Genomic DNA, 20,674 nt, shown 5'->3' on the forward strand with positions numbered 1-20,674 from the left:
GGCTTTCCGTTTTGAATTTTCCTCAGAGTTAGGTATTTTTGTTAATTTAATTTTTTTTTTGTAATGATTTTCGGCAGGTGATCGAACTCCTCAACACCAACATCCAGATATAACAAGTTGAGATGTGTGTCATGAGATCATGACCCAGTTTTGAGATGGTATTACCAATGTTATTTCAACTGATCGGGCGGAGTTTATGTTTTAATTTGCATAAGGACAGTCTATTTGAAGATGATAAGGATGATTGCCGTTATAATTATTACTGATTTCTAACCACCTATCAGTGTCATCAAAGGAATTTACAAAACAATGACTGGACACTTCATTTTATGAGTTTATCCTAAAACACCTATCTATAGATGGACTGGTTTATTGTGAGCAAACCGGCTAAACTCCGCCCAGTCAAGTGAAATAAATCGAGTAATACTGTATCTTGACATACACTACCTACCATTATGTCTTTGTTGATTTGTTTCTTCATGTTGAGAGGTTTGGCCTCAAAGTAAGGTATAGCCTTGGCAATATTTGTTGCTGCTTCTGCTATAGCATTGATCTGACTCTCTACCAGTACTGGGGTAGGAATAGGAGATTGGGAATGACTATTTTCCTGCAAAATAAAAAACACAAAGCTTGTAAAAAATAGTGACTATCTACCAGCACAGGGGTAGGAATAGGAGATTGGGAATGATTATTTTCCTGCAAAATAAAAAACACAGAGCTTGTAAAAAATAGTGACTCTCTACCAGTACTGGGGTAGGAATAGGAGATTGGGAATGATTATTTTCCTGCAAAATAAAAAACACAGAGCTTGTAAAAAATAGTGACTCTCTACCAGTACTGGGGTAGGAATAGGAGATTGGGAATGATTATTTTCCTTCAAAATAAAAAACACAGAGCTTGTAAAAAATAGTGACTCTCTACCAGTACTGGGGTAGGAATAGGAGATTGGGAATGATTATTTTCCTTCAAAATAAAAAACACAGAGCTTGTAAAAAATAGTGACTCTCTACCAGTACAGGGATAACATCAAATGGTTGACCTTTCCTATGATAATACAGAACTTGCAATATTTAAAATCTGTAAGGGTTCCACAGAAACCTTTGTCTTGCCTGGTATTGTGTAATGATGACTGCCTAAGGCCAAGTCCATTTATCAGAAAACTCTTTTCTTTAGATGTTATTTATTTAATTGTTTAAATAAACCAATTTTTCAAGACGTTTCGGCCATTGGCCTTCTTCAGTTCTTTATTTTTCCTCTCAACTACATGGCTGACATTGCATTTGTATTTTCTTTTCAATCATTGAAAAGATGTTAAAGATAAATTTAGGTTATTTATTTATCATGTACGGGCTACTGTTCAAGTTTTGTAGCATTCCATGATGGTTTCACAAAATTGTTGATGTTTGAAAAAGATTTTCCCCAAGATTGTCTAAATGGTAACAGCAAAAAGCTGAGTCCATTTATTAAAATTTATTTCATGCATTATTAGCACAACTGAAAAAACAAATTTCTTGTCAACCATTGGAAATGTGTAAAATTAAACTTATAAATAACATAACAAAAATATGTTCATAGTAAACAGATGCCTCACAGGCACTATCATTTTTTTGTTCGATGGACTGTGAAATTGTGGTCAAAACTCTAATTTGGCATGGAAATAATAAATATCATACCATAGCTATATGGGGAACATGTGTACTAAGTTTCAAGTTGATTGGACTTCAACTTCATCAAAAACTTCCTTGACCAAAAACTTTAACCTGAAGCGGGACAGATGGACAAATGCACACACCAAAAAACATAATCTGTTAGGTGGGGCATAATAAGAATTAAAAACAATAATAATGTTTTTCTGATATTTAGAAATATGGACACTTCAAGTCTTTCACAAAATTTATATACAACATTTAAACATTACCTTACAAAATTACAGGAATGAAAGATCGGTTGAAACAACAATTTATTCAACACAATTGTTATCAAGTTACTTTGAAGAAGTTCCAAAAGGCAAAAAAGACTGTATCATTACAAACAAGATATTTATCACAAAGATAATCTTCTGTTATTACAACAACTTAACTTGATGAGTTTCGTTTTTTGAGTTAATATCCTGATAACTCATATAAAAGGAATATTTGAGATGTTATATTATATATCAACTTTAGATGAATTTTTAATTTTTAGATAATAAGTCATCAAGATATAAAAATGTAAGTCTAAATTTAGTTTTTGAGATATAATTTTTATCTGTTTTCAAATTTCGTTGAAGAATCTTTTGTTAAGGAGGTATTTTTTGTCTTATCAGATTTCACTATAACAGATAAGAATTTCCCGGGAAATAAATGAAGCCAATAGTTCGGAAAACACATTTTTTATGACAAAATTCTATAATTTATTCACTATATCTGAAGATATTGTATAGGCATAAACAATAATAATGAGATCATCTAACAGATTTATTGGTTGGAAAAAAAAAACGTCCACAATAATTCTTGATGACCAAATTTGTAAAACTTTACAAGCTAGAATTTTCCAAATAAAATTGAGAATGGAAATGGGGAATGTGTCAAAGAGACAACAACCCGACCAAATAAAAAACAACAGCAGAGGGTCACCAACAGGTCTTCTATGTAGCGAGAAAATCCCGCACCCGGAGGCGTCCTTCAGCTGGCCCCTAAACAAATATATACTAGTCCAGTGATAATGAACGCCATACTAATTTCCAAATTGTACACAAGAAACTAAAATTAAAATAATACAAGACTAACAAAGGCCAGAGGCTCCTGACTTGGGACAGGCGCAAAAATGCGGCGGGGTTAAACATGTTTGTGAGATCTCAACCCTCCCCCTATACCTCTAACCAATGTAGTAAAGTAAACGCATAACAATACGCACATTAAAATTCAGTTCAAGAGAAATCCGAGTCTGATGTCAGAAGATGTAACCAAAGAAAATAAACAAAATGACAATAATACATAAATAACAACAGACTACTAGCAGTTAACTGACATGCCAGCTCCAGACTTCAATTAAACTGACTGAAAGATTATGATTTCATCATATGAACATCAGGCACAATCCTTCCCGTTAGGGGTTTAGTATCATACCATCATAACATATATGAGAAGAACATAACCCGTGTCATGCCAACAACTGTTTTTAAAAAAAATAATGTGTTTAGTTCCGATGCAAAGACCTTATCAGTGACTCAATATTAATGCCAAAATATGCAATCTTTAATGACTTGACAACAGTATCGTAATTATATCCCTTCTTAATAAGTCTATTCAAAGGTTTTGTAAGTTTCTGAGGTGAATACTGACACCTTTGTGCTTTATAAAGAATATTACCATAAAAAATTGGATGTGAAATACCTGAATGTATTAAAAGTCTGCATGTTGAGTTATATTTACGAATGATGTCTTTATACCGATGATAAAATTTAGTAAATGTTTTGACTAGTTTGTGATATCGAAAACCCTGGTGTAATAATTTTTCAGTAATACAAATGTATTTTTGCTGCAAATTCAATAAAACCCCTCTGTATTTATAAACATATTAAATATATTAAATTTAACAGATCTTTTTAAAATTTCTTTCAGTAATGCATTATTATTCCAATGTACTTATGTACAACATACAATATGCAGTCAGGTCAAAAATGTTTTATTACTCAATAAATTCTGCTATATATTTTGTGTAAAAACACACAAGAATTATTTTTTTCCTCCTGAGATTTCTTGTCTAATTTGAATAAAGTTGTACCATTACATCTGCAGCTGCTTACAACAATTATTAAATATATTTGTAAAATTTATACTTTTTAGACATGATTGTTTTAGAAAAAGTCACATGTGAAATTCTGTAACGAATCTAATTAGTATAATGTACATTAAAGTCCATGCCAATAAAAGAACTGTGCAATTTACAAGTGTGGACTTGTAAATATACTAAACACTTAAAAGTTTTGATGACAATTGAGATATTAATATATGGTCAAATTATGATATAAATCTGTACAATTTTTTTTCAGCTTATAGAGAATTCACAAACTCCTTTAACCATAGAGCTATATTTAGATTCTGTAGTTTCTGTTTTTGCATTTTATGTTCCTTTGTTAAATTGATATTATTCTAAATGTAGTCTTTGAATGACTACAAGCTGATTTTTTTTTACGATTTTCTCACTTTTATTGGAACTTTTGAAAATCAAAATAAGTGCATATAGATCTGAAATAATGTACTAGTATTATAACTAGATAAATTATCTATTATCAATACAATTTTTAGTATCTACAGAATTTTTTTTTAATATCTCAAAGGTTTTTAATATTTATGACTTATAAACCAGAACACATGCATGTGGCAAATTACCATCTTAAGAAAAGCTGCATGCAATAAAAATGTGAATATTTTTTCATTGATCAGATAAAAGCTTCATAGGCAGCAAGGAAGAAGTCAAATTTTTAACAATTAAAAATACTTTATCTAAAAAAGTTTTACAATTAGAATTAAAACTTATATAAACAAGAATGTTTCCCTAGTACACGGATGCTCCACTCGCACTAGTATTTTCTATGTTCAGTGGACCGTGTAATTGGGGTAAAAACTCTAATTTGGCATTAAAATTAGAAAGATCATATCATAGGGAACATGTGGATTGGACTTCCACTCCATCAAAAACTACCTTGACCAAAAACTTTAATCGTAGGTGGGGCATAAAAACACTTCTATTTATACTATATTTTTTCTTGACTAAATAAAGTCCTATAAAAGTCCACTTGAAATATCTATAAATGAATTAACCCATTCCTCCATGTATAACTTTTTTTTATAAAATAATACCATTTCACATAGGACATTTCATTGCTTGATACAAATCTGATAAAGTCTGATATAGACTTGATGTGGTTCTTAAGTGTTTCCCGTTTCTCGTTTTTTTATAGACCATTTGTTGTCCCGTTTGAATGATTTAACACTAGTCATTTTTGGGGCCCTTTATAGCTTACTGTTCGGTGTGAGCCAAGGCTCTGTGTTGAAGACCGTACTTTGGCCTATAATCATTTACTTTAATAATTTGTGACTTGTATTGAGAGTTGTCTCATTGGCACTCAAACAACATCTTCTTATTTCTATTTTAAAAGGCATAATATTTCAACTAAGGAATAATGGAGGAAGAGATGTAAAAGGTGTCATGGAGGAAAGGTTTATCAACTCAAAAGAAAATTCATACAAGCATTGACATTTTATTGTATGATATAGCTGTTAACTCAAAAGAAATGTCTACCAGTTTCAAACCATTTATCATTCGATTCCACAGCAACCAATATAATCAATCATTCAATCTATATTCATAAGGATATAATTTTTAAGTTCCTTAATTTGTTTATGCTACTACGAAAACCTTTCATTTAAAAGTAGGTTCATCTTTTTCTTCAATATCAGTGTGAGTTCATTTTTTTAAATACCTAAACTTAGCTATAAGAAAATTGACTCACTTCTTTGATTTCTGACTGGTTTCCCCCAACCATATTTGCTGGTCCCGGACTAGTTGTGGGTTGTATGAGAGGACTAGGGCTCCAGGATCTAGCATTCATTACTGGTGATGTAGAAGAATGCATCTGATATGGATTAGCCTGGTCTCTGTTGACTTGGCCACCGTTAAGATTCATTTTAGGTACAGTTTGACCAAGCTGAGAAGATTGGTTTCCTGTTGCTCCTGGGGGAGTTCCAATCATTGGCATTTGTATCTGGCCCTGGAAAGCAGCTGAAAAATTGATACAGTTTCATTCAACGATTTGCTTGATGTGTTTGAGCTATTGATATTGCAATTTGATTACAGACTTTCCTTTTTGAATTTTCCATGGAGTTCAGTATTTTTGTGATTTTACTTTTTTTCAATGTATTTGATGCAGAATTATTTATCATTGTAAAAGTACTGCAGATTATATTGTTTATATTTCAATTTCAAGTGTAATTTTCTCATGACATTTTCTTTACCATAACAGACAAAAGCTGTATCAGATATATATGTGGTTGTTTAGTCTATGAATGTTTTCTTACATGGTGGACAATTCATGCAATGGATCATCTTTCCATCCCTAGCTCCGCTGTTTTAATTCTATTTACAAATTTAAAATATACTGAGGAAAATTCATCCATGTTAGAGAGTACATGTTGTCATACATTTTTTAGATTAAGCAAAAAAATATATTTTTTCATGAAAACTGGGTTTTGTGATTTAAATGCAGGCTGCATAAGATGATATGGTGTATTTGTATTTTGTTGATCACTTAAATTCATGTTTAACTTTTACCCAAGGAATCCATCAACAATAGTTCCATATCAATGAACCCAAGAATCCATCAAAAATAGTTCCCAACCAATGAACCCAAGAATCCATCAAAAATAGTTCCTCCCCAATGAAGCAACAGTATTTGATAATAAACAACTGGTTATTCCTATATTAGTTTCAGATATGAACTTTGATCTTACCAGGGTTAGCTACCCATTCTTGTAGAGCTTTCTGTAATCTACGGACATGTAAAGGTTTACTGGCCATCCCTACCAAGGCCATAATCTCCAGAAACTCCTCCTCCCCAGCCTCACATAATTGTTGTACATCATCTCCCCCTGTAAAATGTAGTCAGCAAATATTAGAATGTGAAATTAAAGGGCATAACTCTAGAGAGGTTAAAGTCATGCCATCAAATATAAGAATGTGAAATTTAGGGGCACAACTCTAGAAAGGTAAAAGTTGATCAGTCAAAGCTCAGATATAAATAAGTCTAAATCTGCTTTTGACTCGCAGGTCTAAACATGAAGGTTTCAAGATTTGTATCCCTTTAATCTAAGACAAAATATGACTCCTATAAGTCGAATAGTGTTAAGCCATGGTGATGCCATCAAAATTCAAACTCAATCTGTGTTTTGTGGTAATAAGCATTGTGCATAAGTTTCATAATATTTGGTTGAGGCAAACTTAATTCCACCACTATGGCGTGGGCATAAAAATATACTAGTAATTTCAAATATTTAAGTGATTGTTTTATTATTTCAAAATTTTTTAAGTGATAGGTTTGGCAAAGCTAAAAAATAACATGTTGAATTTAGATATAAGTTTTTGTAATAATGGTAATCAGTATTTCCTGAATAGTAATATTGTATGCTCACAATCAGAATTTACAAAACATGTATATGTCAAACAATGTGTAATACATAATCAATTCAGTTTTTAATTATTTTACAAGTCTACAATGTATCCAATTAGAATATGTAGTTGAACAAGATGTTCCATGTTGAAAGTGTGCCATTCTCTATTAAGTTCAATAAATCTTTGAGGTTTCCAAATAAGTAACTTACTAAAAGGTAAATTTCTCCTCTTACCCACATTGTCGTCTTTTTTAATTTTCAAACCCTTAATTCTGGAGCTAATAAAAAAAAAATACCGAAATTTCATCCTACACAGAATGAAATATTTGCCACTGGAAATAACTAAAAAGATCCATATAAAGTGAAATAAATCAAAAATGTTAATCCAGTGGCGGATCCAGAGGGGGGGTTCCGGGGGTTGGAACCCACCTTTTTTTTTGCCGATCAATGCATTTGAATGGGAGCATATGGTTGGACCTCCCCCCCCCCCCCCCCTTTACAAAATGGCTGGATTGGCCACTGTAATCCTTCCTTAATATAGTTTCTGAGAATATAGTAAATTTTTACAGATGGTTGAATAAGGTTATTAAAAGTATATCTACCACACTGTTAGTGTGAAAAGTGTATAAATGATGATCATTATTGAATGCTGTTTGCTTAACATCCAGTGGCAAATATTTCAAGCATGTTAAGGAAAAATTGCTTTTCATATCTCTTACTTAATATAAAAATATGTTGTGCCTCCTTTTACCATATAACATGTATAAAATTAAAGTACCTTGACTAATAAAGGTATCATAGTACTGTAAAAGATTAGCTCTCTGTAAAACTCTATGTAACTGCCATTCTGATGTATTCTTAGGTTGGCTTGTCGTCATCTCACCTTCGTAGAATGGAGGTTCTGGAAAAAATCAAAATCAAATTATGCTAGCCCCAATATATAAATAAGAATGTGTAGTATGATTGCCATTTAAAAACCACCAGAGTTTGAATGAAAAAAAGGACAAAAAGTTCCACTTTAAGAGGACAGAAAGATCATTTCTCTATATATAGATTCAACCATTGGCTTTCCTGTTTGAATTGTTTTACACTAAGTCATTTTTGGGACTTTTAAAATTTCTGATCAGTATGAGCCAAGGCTATGTTTTGAAGGACGTACTTTGTCCTATAATGGTTTATTTTTACACATTGCGACTTGGATGGAGAGTTGTCTCATTGGCACTCATACCACATCTTCTTATTTCTATGGGTTGAAATACATAACTTAAATCTGATACCCCTAGGATAAGTCTCTCACATGTAAATAGAACCCCTTAATTGCAACAGTAATTCTGGGAATAGTCTATAGGAAAACAAAACTACTGTCCAAATCCAACCTACAAATATGTCTAGTGCAGCCCATATCTGTTATCCTTCAAAAAAGATGGGCCAACCTATTGTGTTAATTGTCCAATTGTCCTCGTCTTAACAGTACTGAATTAGTTGAAAGAACATGTACTGGTACACATTTGAATAACAACTTAATATCTTAACATGACTTAAATGTTTTTCTATCTGATCATTTCAAAGCATATTCAGAATTAATTCAGCATACAATCTGTAACCACTGCAGACTGAGCCCTTATGGTGCTGTAGTTATGGACCTTGTGTCTAATTCTTAATAAAGATACAAGTTCTGTTGTATGCTAGCTGTGGAACCATAGCTCATATCATAACTTAAGGACCACAAGAGCTACACAGCTAGTGGTACATGAATGGGTTTCAAAATTTATATCACAATTTTCTAAGAAAAAGTGTTAGTTTACATCAGATATTGTATTGCTAGATTCATTACTCCTGCATAACAAATATTTTAAGTGGTCATATCATGTATAGTATTTATTTCATTGGCCCTTTTCAATTGCTCATGAAGAATTTGACATTATAATAAAAGATCATGTGATTCCTACAAAGTGTCTATATCACTTCATTTCAAACCATGTAGATTTCATGTCACTTAAAGCTTTATGACATTTCTTTATATTTTCTAGAACTTTATGTCACCTTAAACTTAACATTACTTTTTCTCCAACCTAAAATCTGAAAAACATGCAATAAATTATAAACTACATCCTAATTTGCATATGCAAATCACTTTTTTGAACCAATGTATTTATTTTTTTATTTGTTTTAAGTACTAGATTAATGTTCCAAGCAAGTAAAAACAGCTGATTAGAAATATTATTGCCTTCTTTCGTGACACACTAGAAGATTAATCATTGTTTTATGTAGAAATATTTGAAAATATCTTTTTTCTAGAAGTCTTAAAATTCAAACTTTTTTAGAATTTAATACCAAATTGCATGTTATGTTATATTAATACATTTAAAATAAATAAGAGATTTATTTTCTCTACATTAAAGAGATTCCCAAATTACAAATGGATTAGGGATAGTCCTTGAAAAAAAAATTGCCTGATAATCATATATCTCATTTTTATTGTATGTCTAAATTATGTCACACCTTTGGAAAATTTCTTGAATAATAGTGTTCAAAACAGGGAGGACCAACAAGTCTTTACCAAACTCAGAATACTCTATGCATCAAACACAGGCTAAAAGAACTTGCCAAGGAATTTGTTTTTGCCCAGGCTGACAAGGCTGCTATTTATATCATTATTGTTTGACCTAAATTTTGTATTGAAGTTCTGTAAAAGGAAATTACAAATTCACCAATATTCCAACTTTCGGAAAATGACATCAGTAACAAACACGAACTTTTAGATACCTCTTTACAAGCAGAACCAAATACAATGAAAGTTCCAACTATGTACTGCGGCTTCTGAAGCTGCACAAAACTCCTTACAAATTAAGATTTATTTCTTCTTCAAGCCATTGTTCAACTTTTAAACTGTCTATTCTACTTACTAGTACACTTGATACAATCAAAAACCTGGTAATTAAATTTTTCAAATAAGGACTTTGAAAATAGTAGAAATGATTACTTTTGGAGTGTAGTTTTTTTTGGAAGTACTTGATAAATTGCATGTTTATATTGGTGATTTTGAATCAAAGTTTTGATTTTCTACCTTATATACCACTTAGCCTCATTATTTTCTTAAGAAAAAATTCACACACCTGATTAAATGGGCATTTAAAAAGTCAGAAGGTAAATATATACATGATAATTATACATATTCAAACTCTGTTTTAGATAATATTTTAGTAACAACAAACAAAAGAACTGTCATTTGAACCTTCTTTGATACAATACTATAACTGCCCTAGAGTTTTACAAGAACATTTTTGTTCACTATGTAGATTCTTTATATCGTCAAGTTATAGGAATTCCCATGGGGACTATCTGTGCACCACTTATTGCTGACCCGTTTCTGTATTGTTATGGGTTACAATTTATGACTAAAATCAGCCAAATCTGACCAACCACTTTTAGATATTTGGATGATATATTGGCTCTCAATACATGCAATAATGAAGATTTCAGTATGTACACTAAAGAGATTTATCATGCCAATCTGACTTTAAATAAAGCTAATACTAACAATGAACACTGCCCTTTCCTGGATACTGATATCCACATCTCTAACGGTAAATCTAAATACCAAATTTATGATAAAAGAGATGATTTTTCATTCATATTGTTAATTATCCATTTTTAGATGATAACATTTCATCGTCACCATCTTCTGGTTTTTATACATCTCAACTTTAATGTTCGATTCACTCGTGTAAGTAACATTTTTTTTAATTCTAATGAAAGAAATCTCTGTATTACTGAAAAATTGTTACAACAGAATTTTGTATATCTTGTGCACAAACTAGTCAAAACATTTACTAAATTTAACATCAGTACAAGAACATCATTCGGATATTTAAATCAACATGCAAACATCTTATATGTTTAGGAATTTCAAATCCAATCTTTTAAGGTAATATTCTTTACAAAGCACAAAAATGTCGGCATACCTCAAAAGCTAACCAAACCTTTAAACAGACTTATTCAGAAGGGATATAGTTAAGATAATGTTTTCATGTCATTATGACATTAAGGATTGCATATTTTGGTATTAACATTGATTCACTCCCAGGGTTTTTGGATCAGAAATAAACACATTTATTCTAAAACCAGTTCTTGGCAGTAACTGCTAGTAGTCCTTTGCTAATGTATTTATCATTGTCATTTTGCTTTGTTTCTTTTGTTACCTATTCTAATATCAGATTCTGAATTCTTTTAAACCAAGTTTTACTGTGGTATTGCTCTGTGTTTCTTTATTTTACATTGTCTAGAGGTATAGGGGGATGGTTGAGATCTCACAAAACATGTTTAACCCCATTGCATTTTTTATGCCTGTCCCAAGTCAGAAGCCTCTTTTGTTAGTCTTGTATCTTTTTTTTATTTTGTGCATTAATATGTAGTTGAGTTTAGTATGACATCCATTTTCACTGAACTAGTACACTTTATTTTTAGATGCCAGCTGAAGCCAACCTCCAGGGGTAGGATTTTCTCGCTGCGTTGAAGACCCATGTGTGGCCTTCAGCTGTTATCTGCTCATTGGTCGGGTTGTTGTCTCTTTGACATTCTCCCTATTTCCATTCTCAATTTTATCAAAGAATTAATTGTACAAGGCTGGTAGGTATGCACACTTTCTCCAATCCATAAAATCAAATATCCACAAAAAATAAATGAATCCACAGTACGTTTTCTATAAGAATATTTTAAGGGCTGAACATTGCCTTGCATCTATCTTTTAACATTTTCGAATTTTCAATATGTACACATGTATACGAGAAGGGATGAAATTGAAGATTTTCATATTAACAGGGTTTCATGTAATACTTAATTCAATTCATTTAATATGTAATTCATTTTTAATTCAGTATTTCTATTTTCTACATGTCAAGCTATGGTTACATATCAATTTTTATGTTTCAAATTTATATTCAAATATGATCCATTTAATGCAAAAATCACAGAAGTACATATTACAATGTTCTTCTTCCATTAAATTGAAATCAAAGAAAACTTTCATAAAATCGTGAAAAACCTAGTCTTTAAAACATTGATATTTGACACTTCTGTAACAAAAACTCTAGTGTATGCAACATCAAACAATTCCTTTCCTTGTAAAAGCAAAAAATCTGAAAGAAGATGCCGTCATCAATACTGGAAAATTTCAAGATAAAAGATGGAAATTTGCAAAATTGTAAAAAATATCATCATTTTCTGACATTTGGACAAAATTAAGACTTGATTTTCTTACCTTTTTTTCGCAATTGATTTCCGTATTCTCTTGATGCATAATGCCACTTTCCATAATTTGCCACATCAAAATAGCCACAATATTCTGGCTCAATGTAAGTATACATTGTGTAAAATTAATCTTCAACGTTGTGTCACTCTGAGTTCTCAGTCATCAATGTGAATTTTTAATGATATTAAATCTCGAATATCTAATGAACTATAAAAATTTCTGAAACTGATATTTTTTTTTATATTATTATAAATTTGTATTATACCTTCTAAAAATCCATCATATTAAAAGATAAATTATGACCGAAAAAATTATATTTTAAATTTTCCCTCCTTCTTAATCTTTTATGTGTGATCAGCTTGCATAACCAAAGGCTATGAAACTTATGAACAAAACTGTTATTACATGAAGATTCAACTTAACAAAATAAACATTAAACAGTTTTTTAACATGAAAATTTCATGAGATTTGTAAAAGATCTGAGTACTTATAAATTACACCTGACTTTTTAATGAAATTAGAAAAAAAGTTATTTCCACTTCAAATAAACTAAATCAATAAATAGCATGAAGAAATTGAAAATTTTTGAAAGATTCTCTGATTTTCACCTGATGCATGCGTCTTTGAAATTTAACTCTAGCAACATTTGAAGAAATAATAAATGATATTAAAGATCATGCTTTTGCAAAGGAATATGTCACAAATGTAAATTCAACAGATTTGTCCATTTTTGTTACTTTTTATGTTAAATTCTCTCCCAACGTTTTATCAAAAGACTCACAGCTTGTATTGTGTAACATACTTTCGGAGCTTGTTTAAATATATGCAATCCAATAACATATACGGAAAGGAAAAATAATTTGAAAGTTTATCAGTGCAGAAATTTTAAATAAATGTTTCCTTTTTTTCTTAATTTTTTTTTTAAATCAATACTAATTACATGTACTAATAATTTCTGTTTTTTGTTGTCAGATTCATTGGTGTGTTCTCATTTCGCCTTAGCTGTAAATTCTAGGTAAAAAAGGTAAAAAATATACTAAGGCCAGATGGGAATTGAATTAAGGCGAAATGTGAATTTAGATAAAAATATTAAATAAACAAATTACACCTCTGTGTTTTTATAACAATTTCAACATCATCGTCATGTAATAAGGGAATTGTTTCTCTTGAATTATAATTTTTAATAAAAGTGACCATTTTTATGATTTCAAAAGTTGTGAAATCAGGAAAAATCTACAATAAAAAAAAGGCAGTTGGAAAGTTGCTTCTCTTGAAATATTGTTTGTTTCATATTTAATAAAAGTTGCAACTTTTTTTAATTCATGCAGTTAGAAAAATCAAAATAATTTAATTATCCTTTACATTATGCAACACAAAAATTTTTAAAATAAAAAACACATATTTTCCCACAGACTTGTTTAAAATTACATAACAGAAACTTTAATAAAAAAAATATTTAAAAATCTTCAAAATTATACATATAAAGCAAAATCTATGGTACAATGTATTCAATGACTTGACCTCTTCAAGATTTGAACAAATTACCAATGATTAGTTTGCCTTGTCAATTTAACAAAAGGCACCTAGTTTCGGGATTACACAATGTATATATATATATAAGTATTCAGACTTCTTTTACATTTCTAATTAAAAATTTTGTTAGTTTCAAATATAAATTTAAAACAAAACAAGCAAGACCATCATGACCATTATTATAACACTTAAAAATAATAAAGCCAATATATACAAATGTATTTTGGGTTTTAAATTTGCACGTTATTTAGGCTTTTTCAAAATGATCTGCAAGAATCCTCATTTCAAAACTGGTATATATATATAGATGGTAAAATGCAACAATTTTAAAAAGGCTAGTGCGCACATGTTGCATTCAGAAATCTAAAAAAAAATTACAGCACTTTTTCCATTATAAAACATTTTTTAAGCATATTATCATGTTTTTTTTAACTAAAATCCAATCAACTGATTCTTTTAAAGCAAAATTGACATAAAATATTTGTCATAGGTGTACTTTGATGTAAAAGTTTTCCAAGTGAATTTTTATCCCAAAAAACATATTTTAAAAATTATAAGATTAAAAATTACTGTTAGACAATTTAATAGTATAACTAAAAATTGATATTCGAATTTTATCCTGAGCGTTAGCGAGGGATAAAATTAACGAATATCACGGACAAGGCCATGTGTAAATTTCCAACAATCTATGGTTTCCATGAATTATTTCGATTCTAATAGGACAAATACGGTCATTAAAAAACTGAAGCGAGGGTGGGTATGCTGTGTGTGTGGCTGTTTTCTTTTACTCCCTGTTAGATAAAGCTCAAATATCTTGATGAATATGTAGCTTCCGTAGGTTATTTCGAGAATATCTGCTAAACAAAAATCCTTTTTAATTCTTTAAATTCTCAAACCCAACATTTGCCATATATAATTTACATATTTTTCTCGTAAGCTTCCGTCAAATCCAAAGTTGACATTTTGTAACTAAGGAGCCGCCATGTTGACTTGCTGAAATGAGTAAATATGTGAATAATGCAATAGAATAGAAAATAAAACAAAACCTACCTCAACAAATCAGTTTTAATACAATATCATACGAATTCCGATGGTTCACGTAACAGAAAACGTTCAACTTTAGCGGTTTCATTTGTATGACGTCATATTGTGAAATGACTTAAATGCGCCAAAAAGATTAATAGACTTTCGCGGAATTTTATTTAATTTTTATTTTGTTGATTTCTCCGAGCTCTTGTGCATTACTTCTTTTTATTATGCATACGAATAAGAATAAAAGTTATTTTGTCTTTTTTAATTGCACTTTTTAAAACAATAATATAGGCAAAGGGTCTGCAAATAGGTTCCAATACATGTAGATTTACGTGGGAAGTATATTGTAACAGCCATTGTTATGTATATCTCTGAGTCTGCGCTAAGTATATTTTATCGAGAATTTTATCACAGTGTTGTTTACAAAGCTAAAGAAGCACGTCATATTAGAATATGTCACCTTTTCACTACCCAATCTTTATTTGAGCAACAATTTAGGTATCAGGTCACTTTGCATTTTAAGTCTGAGTAATACTATTTTTCAATAAGCATTATTAGTTTTTAATTTTAAATTACATTTTTGAACACATTTATTAATAATAATGTTCTCAAATTATTTCAATTTTCATAGCATTAAGTCTGTTCAGTGTGTTAAGTGTGGTCCAGAAAGCAGTCCTTCCATATTTAACCAGGGAGTAAAAAATAAACTATTTGAACAGCTCAGCTACTTGGATCCCATTTAAACTTGTACATTTAGATCTTTTTAAACTAGACTGGTTCAGTTTGGATAGATGTAAGTCCAATGCGAATGTTTTGAATCAGGCTATACTAAAACACCAAAAGAGGTAGTTAAGTTTGAATCGATCTAAAGTGAACCAACCTGGCTTTAAATGAGAATGCAGAGATCTTTCCAAACTAGTTAAATTGAATAGAAAATAATTAGTGCACATGTATGGCAGCAAATTACACTTTCAGTTCATTACACAATAGATAAATAACATCAAAGGGCTGCAAGTTAAAAAAAAAACAATATACAAACAGCAGTATCAAAATTTAACTTGTAATTCAAGTGAAACAATTAATAACTTTGTCCATTATTTTTTTTGGGAGCTTGTGTATCAACACATTTATTTGATTAGATATATTTATTTGTACACCGAGTTTACAATTTCAAGAATAATAAGGTCAAATGGATTGCATTTTTACTGTTCCTGTGAACGCACAGTGGTTCAGAGTAGACAGTAAGAGATCATTAGGATTAAAGGAAATGCGAATGCTAACTGGTTTTATTCAAATCAAATCAAATTTAGATCGATATAAAAAGCTAGTGTGAATCTCAACCCTCCCCCTATACCTCTAGCCAATGTAGAAAAAACGAACGCACAACAATACGCAGAGTAAAACTCAGTTTAAGAGAAGTCTGAGTCCGATGTTAGAATAGGTAACAAAAGAAAATAAACAAAATGACAATAATACAGAAAAGAACACTCATCAACTCAACTTCAACTTGAAGTTCAACTTTACAAATGAATCAACTCAGCATTAGAATTCAAGCAACAACAAAACATTTGAGTAGAATTATTCTTTTAATTTTGAAGACTATGACCATTTTTGAGGGACTTGTATCATTTGGATTTTGTTTTATATTGTTTTGACATCAGGAATGTTTTGATCTATTCTTATATATATATAAACATGATAAAAGTGTTAAACTGGCCTCCTTAGTTACTAAAAGATGCCTGCGAAATAGTGATACAATTAGGGAGGTGTTAAACCAAGAGTCTTGAGTACATCGACTTAGCATGCGCAAAAGCATATAAATATTAACAATCGATAACATTCTCTGAATTGGGATATTTTCAATATGTACAAAACACTACATCTATAAGTCATATCACAAACATATCTGACTTTGTATGGTTTCAGAGGAGTTTAGGCTCAATGAAATTGGTCTCTCCCTGTAGTAGTAGTATAGATGCCTACGTTCAATTAAATTTGATGAAATATAATCCCCTCCTTTTAGGGTGGTCCATGTTTGATTGCCCTCCTTTATCTTGGCATGCAATATGATTATATGAGGCTTGGTGGCTGATATATGATATTCTTCACTGATAAAAAATTGAACATAATTTATCTTCTGTAGTAATGTTGGGAAAAAACTGAAACTTTAGAAAACAAAATTATCACAAAATAAACTTAAGACAAACAGTTCTCACTGCCTCTAACACTGACTAGAAACTCTTTTGAATCCTGTGTGTAAAAATCCTTCTAACAAACATTTTAACAAAATGTATGTGAAAAATATAGTACAAATAGTACAATGTAGATTACAAATACTTAGTTCTTGAACAGTAGTGTTTAAGTTAGTACTCTATTCACTAGTTTATGTTTTCAAAAGTTGTTAACAGCAAGTTTTTAAAACATTTGTACAATTATTTTATTTGGTGAATTTACATTAACTATATGGGTTAATTCAGCTAGTAAAACAACGTAAACAAAAGTAAAACAATACAAGTAAAACAGACATAAACTTTGTTTGTGCATCCTCAACAATGGGCACTCTCCAACTTTGTAAAATAGAACATAATTTTGATGATCTAGTATTGCTGATCATTTTTTCGGTCTATGATGATAACGTTTACTTATTATCTTCTATAGTTTTTGCCCAAAACACAAAAAAGGGAAATAACAAGAATGTGTCCATAGTACACGGATGCTCCACTCGCACTATCCTCTTCCATGTTCAGTGGACCATGAAATTGGGGTCAAAACTTCAATTTTGGAATTAAAATTAGAAAGATCATATCATAGGGAACATGTTCACTAAGTTTCAAGTTGATGTGAATTCAACTTCATCAGAAACTACCTTGACCAAAAACTTTAACTAAAACTTTAACCTGAACTTCGCACTATCATTTTCTATGTTCAGTGGACCGTGAAATTGGGGTCAAAACTTTAATTTGACATTGAAATTAGAAAGATCGTATCATGAGGAACATGTGTACTAAGTTTCTAGTTGATTGGACTTCAACTTCATCAAAAACTACCTTGACCAAAAACTTTAACCTGAAGCGGGATGAACGAACGAATGAACGGACAGACGGGTGGAGGCACAGACCAGAAAACATAATGCTCCTCTACTAGTACTATCATAGGTGGGGCATAAAAAAATCCTTAAAGTGCCATTAGTTCTATGAGAAGACAACTGACAATTTCATCTATTCTGACCTATTTTTAGATCTTATCTTATTGATCTTTTTTGGTTTTAAAAACTTATATCTATCTAATGTAGTTTAAAAATGTAATAGTACGGTACATCAATAACACAAAAATATAATCCAACAAGAATGTGTCCAAAGTACATGGATGCCCCACTCGCACTAGCATTTTCCATGTTCAGTGGACCGTGAAATTGGGGTCAAAAGTCTAATTTGGCTTTAAAATTAGAAAGATCATATCATAAGGAACATGTGTACTAAGTTTCAAGTTGATTGGACTTCAGCTTCATCAAAAACTACCTTGACCAAAAACTTAAAACTGAAGCGGGACAGACGGACGGATTGACAAACAGACGAACCAAAACCAATTTTTGGACGTACATATAGAGGGACATGTATACAAATGGACAAGAGTAAAACTTAATGCCCCCTCTGCCACGGCTGGGCATAACAAAATAACAAGTAACAACAAAGCATACCCTGCCAACTTAAAATGTGTTCACATGTAGTGTATAAGGGTCTATAAGCAGAAACAATATTTTGATTCTTAACATTCAAAGTGTTCACTTGCCAAAGTCCAGAAGTCATTTTATTTTACACCACAATATATACTTAAATGTACTGTGATATGTTGCATTTATCATATAAAATAAATTCAAATCGCTGAACAACACCACTCCTAAATTTAATACTGAAATCTATCATTTTGATCTAACAAAAATATCTTAGTGTAAATAAGATACACAAAATCAGACTGACACTCTCAACCTCATGTCTGTACAGTTCTAATACATCATGTACATAATCAACTTCATTTTTGGAAATAAGATTTCGGTAATGTTTCACAAATGAAATCCTTACCATATATATAATCATGATAATACATAATCCGTCTTTTAAAATCTCCTCAAATTAAACAAGCTTTAAACAATAATTCTTGAAAACCGTGTAGTTGTCACAAATCAAAAACATTACAAAACCAGCGATTAGAATGCCTATGAGGGAAAGAAAGAGGAAGTGCACTTTAATTTTTTTTCTTTCCATACCATTTACCTTGGAATACATCTCTTGTATGTTGTACATGTTCAGGGTATATACTTCAGTGTCAATAACCTGGGCCCTTGGTCATAAAACTTTGTCATTATTAGAGTACGAAATACATTTCTGTATTCGCCAAACATCAAATTCAGTGAAATACATGCATAGATTTTTGCTTCTTTGATCATGTTGAAAGATTGAATACATACATGTATCAGATGGGGAAAAAAAATGTAATCGTTGGAAATTTGAAATTCCTACAACATTCGTACATGTACATCATGTACATAAATAGATATAAGAAGATGTGGTATAAGTGCCAATGATCCAATATTCCATCCAAATCACAATTTATAAAAGATAGTACAGTCTTCAACACAGAGCATTGGCTCACACCTAACAGCAAGCTATAAACATATAAAGGGCCCTGAAAATGACTAGTGAAAACCAACGTCTAGTCTAATCTATTTTAATGCAACTTAACTGTTAAAACACGATAAAGAATTTTTCCCACAGTGTTTGTTTTCAGGAAGAAATTTAATAGTCAGGGAAATGATAAATTCATTGACCATCTTCAAACTACATGGACTAAAACTGCGTCATAAATTGAACATTTTTTCTACGGTTAATAATCAGATCACCCTAAGCTACATATATATCACACCAATGATATCTCTATTCCTATAGAACATAGTCAGACACATTTTTTTCCCTCTCAAATTCAAGCCTGAAGGAGAACTTACAATTTCGTATCCGATTTATTCAAGTTTTTAAATGTAAAATTCATTTTTGATTTTCAAATACCAAAGTGCAGTCTACATATATGATAAATTATAATCATACTAAATGCATGTCTTTATTTTTTAGATAACTACGTACTATTTTCTGTATTTAAAGTGTTTCTAAATAATGATCATTCTTTTTTTTCTTCTTCAAAGAATTTATCTTTTACTGGGAAATCCACATCAATAGTTCCTTACAAAAGCAAATGATGTGGGATTTCCAATGAACATGATCATGATGATTAAAGATTTGCATTTTGTAATAAAAAACAATATAATAACTGACCACAAAAGGAGATTATGCTGAACTCATCACTTAAAAGCAACATGATAACATGCATGATATAATTGTAAATAAAAATTAAGATAAGACTTGGAATTTCCAATCATATTAAAGTTTAACGCTCATTTAAATTTATTGATATATATTGCTCTTTCGTTTGTCTCTAAAAGTGCAGAAAAAAAAATTAGAAAAGAAGCAAGATGGCATCATGACTAACTGACTTTTCTCACTTTTCATGTCGTCATTACATATAAATGAATTCTACTGTAACAGTACATACAAATTACAAATACATGTATAAAGACATGTTAAACACGAAATATAGTATAACAATTATGATAATTTTCGTTTTTTTATTTCGTTTTTTTTTTTAACAAATAAAACAT

The 20,674-nt window shown here is 30.6% G+C and overlaps 1 protein-coding gene across 8 annotated transcripts in view; it reads right to left on the minus strand.

Moving 5' to 3' along the window:
* The window catches only part of LOC139511988 (NGFI-A-binding protein 1-like), a 41,670-nt gene that overhangs the window by 9,023 nt on the left and 11,973 nt on the right, over window positions 1-20,674 (minus strand). For 6 of the 8 annotated variants that reach the window (XM_071299272.1, XM_071299267.1, XM_071299268.1 and 3 more), the window contains exons 2-5: window positions 7,930-8,052; window positions 6,495-6,632; window positions 5,498-5,766; window positions 452-607 (exon numbers count right to left, since the gene is read on the minus strand). In XM_071299272.1, the coding sequence (XP_071155373.1) occupies window positions 452-607; window positions 5,498-5,766; window positions 6,495-6,632; window positions 7,930-8,029 (663 nt within the window). In that variant the 5' untranslated portion in view covers window positions 8,030-8,052. Of the gene's footprint in view, window positions 1-451; window positions 608-5,497; window positions 5,767-6,494; window positions 6,633-7,929; window positions 8,053-12,411; window positions 12,550-20,674 lie in introns of those variants that run through there. The other 2 variants (XM_071299265.1, XM_071299266.1) reach the window with 2 other exon arrangements.

This window comes from Mytilus edulis, chromosome 2 (genome assembly GCF_963676685.1).
Source record: "Mytilus edulis chromosome 2, xbMytEdul2.2, whole genome shotgun sequence".
NCBI classification, from domain to species: domain Eukaryota; kingdom Metazoa; phylum Mollusca; class Bivalvia; order Mytilida; family Mytilidae; genus Mytilus; species Mytilus edulis.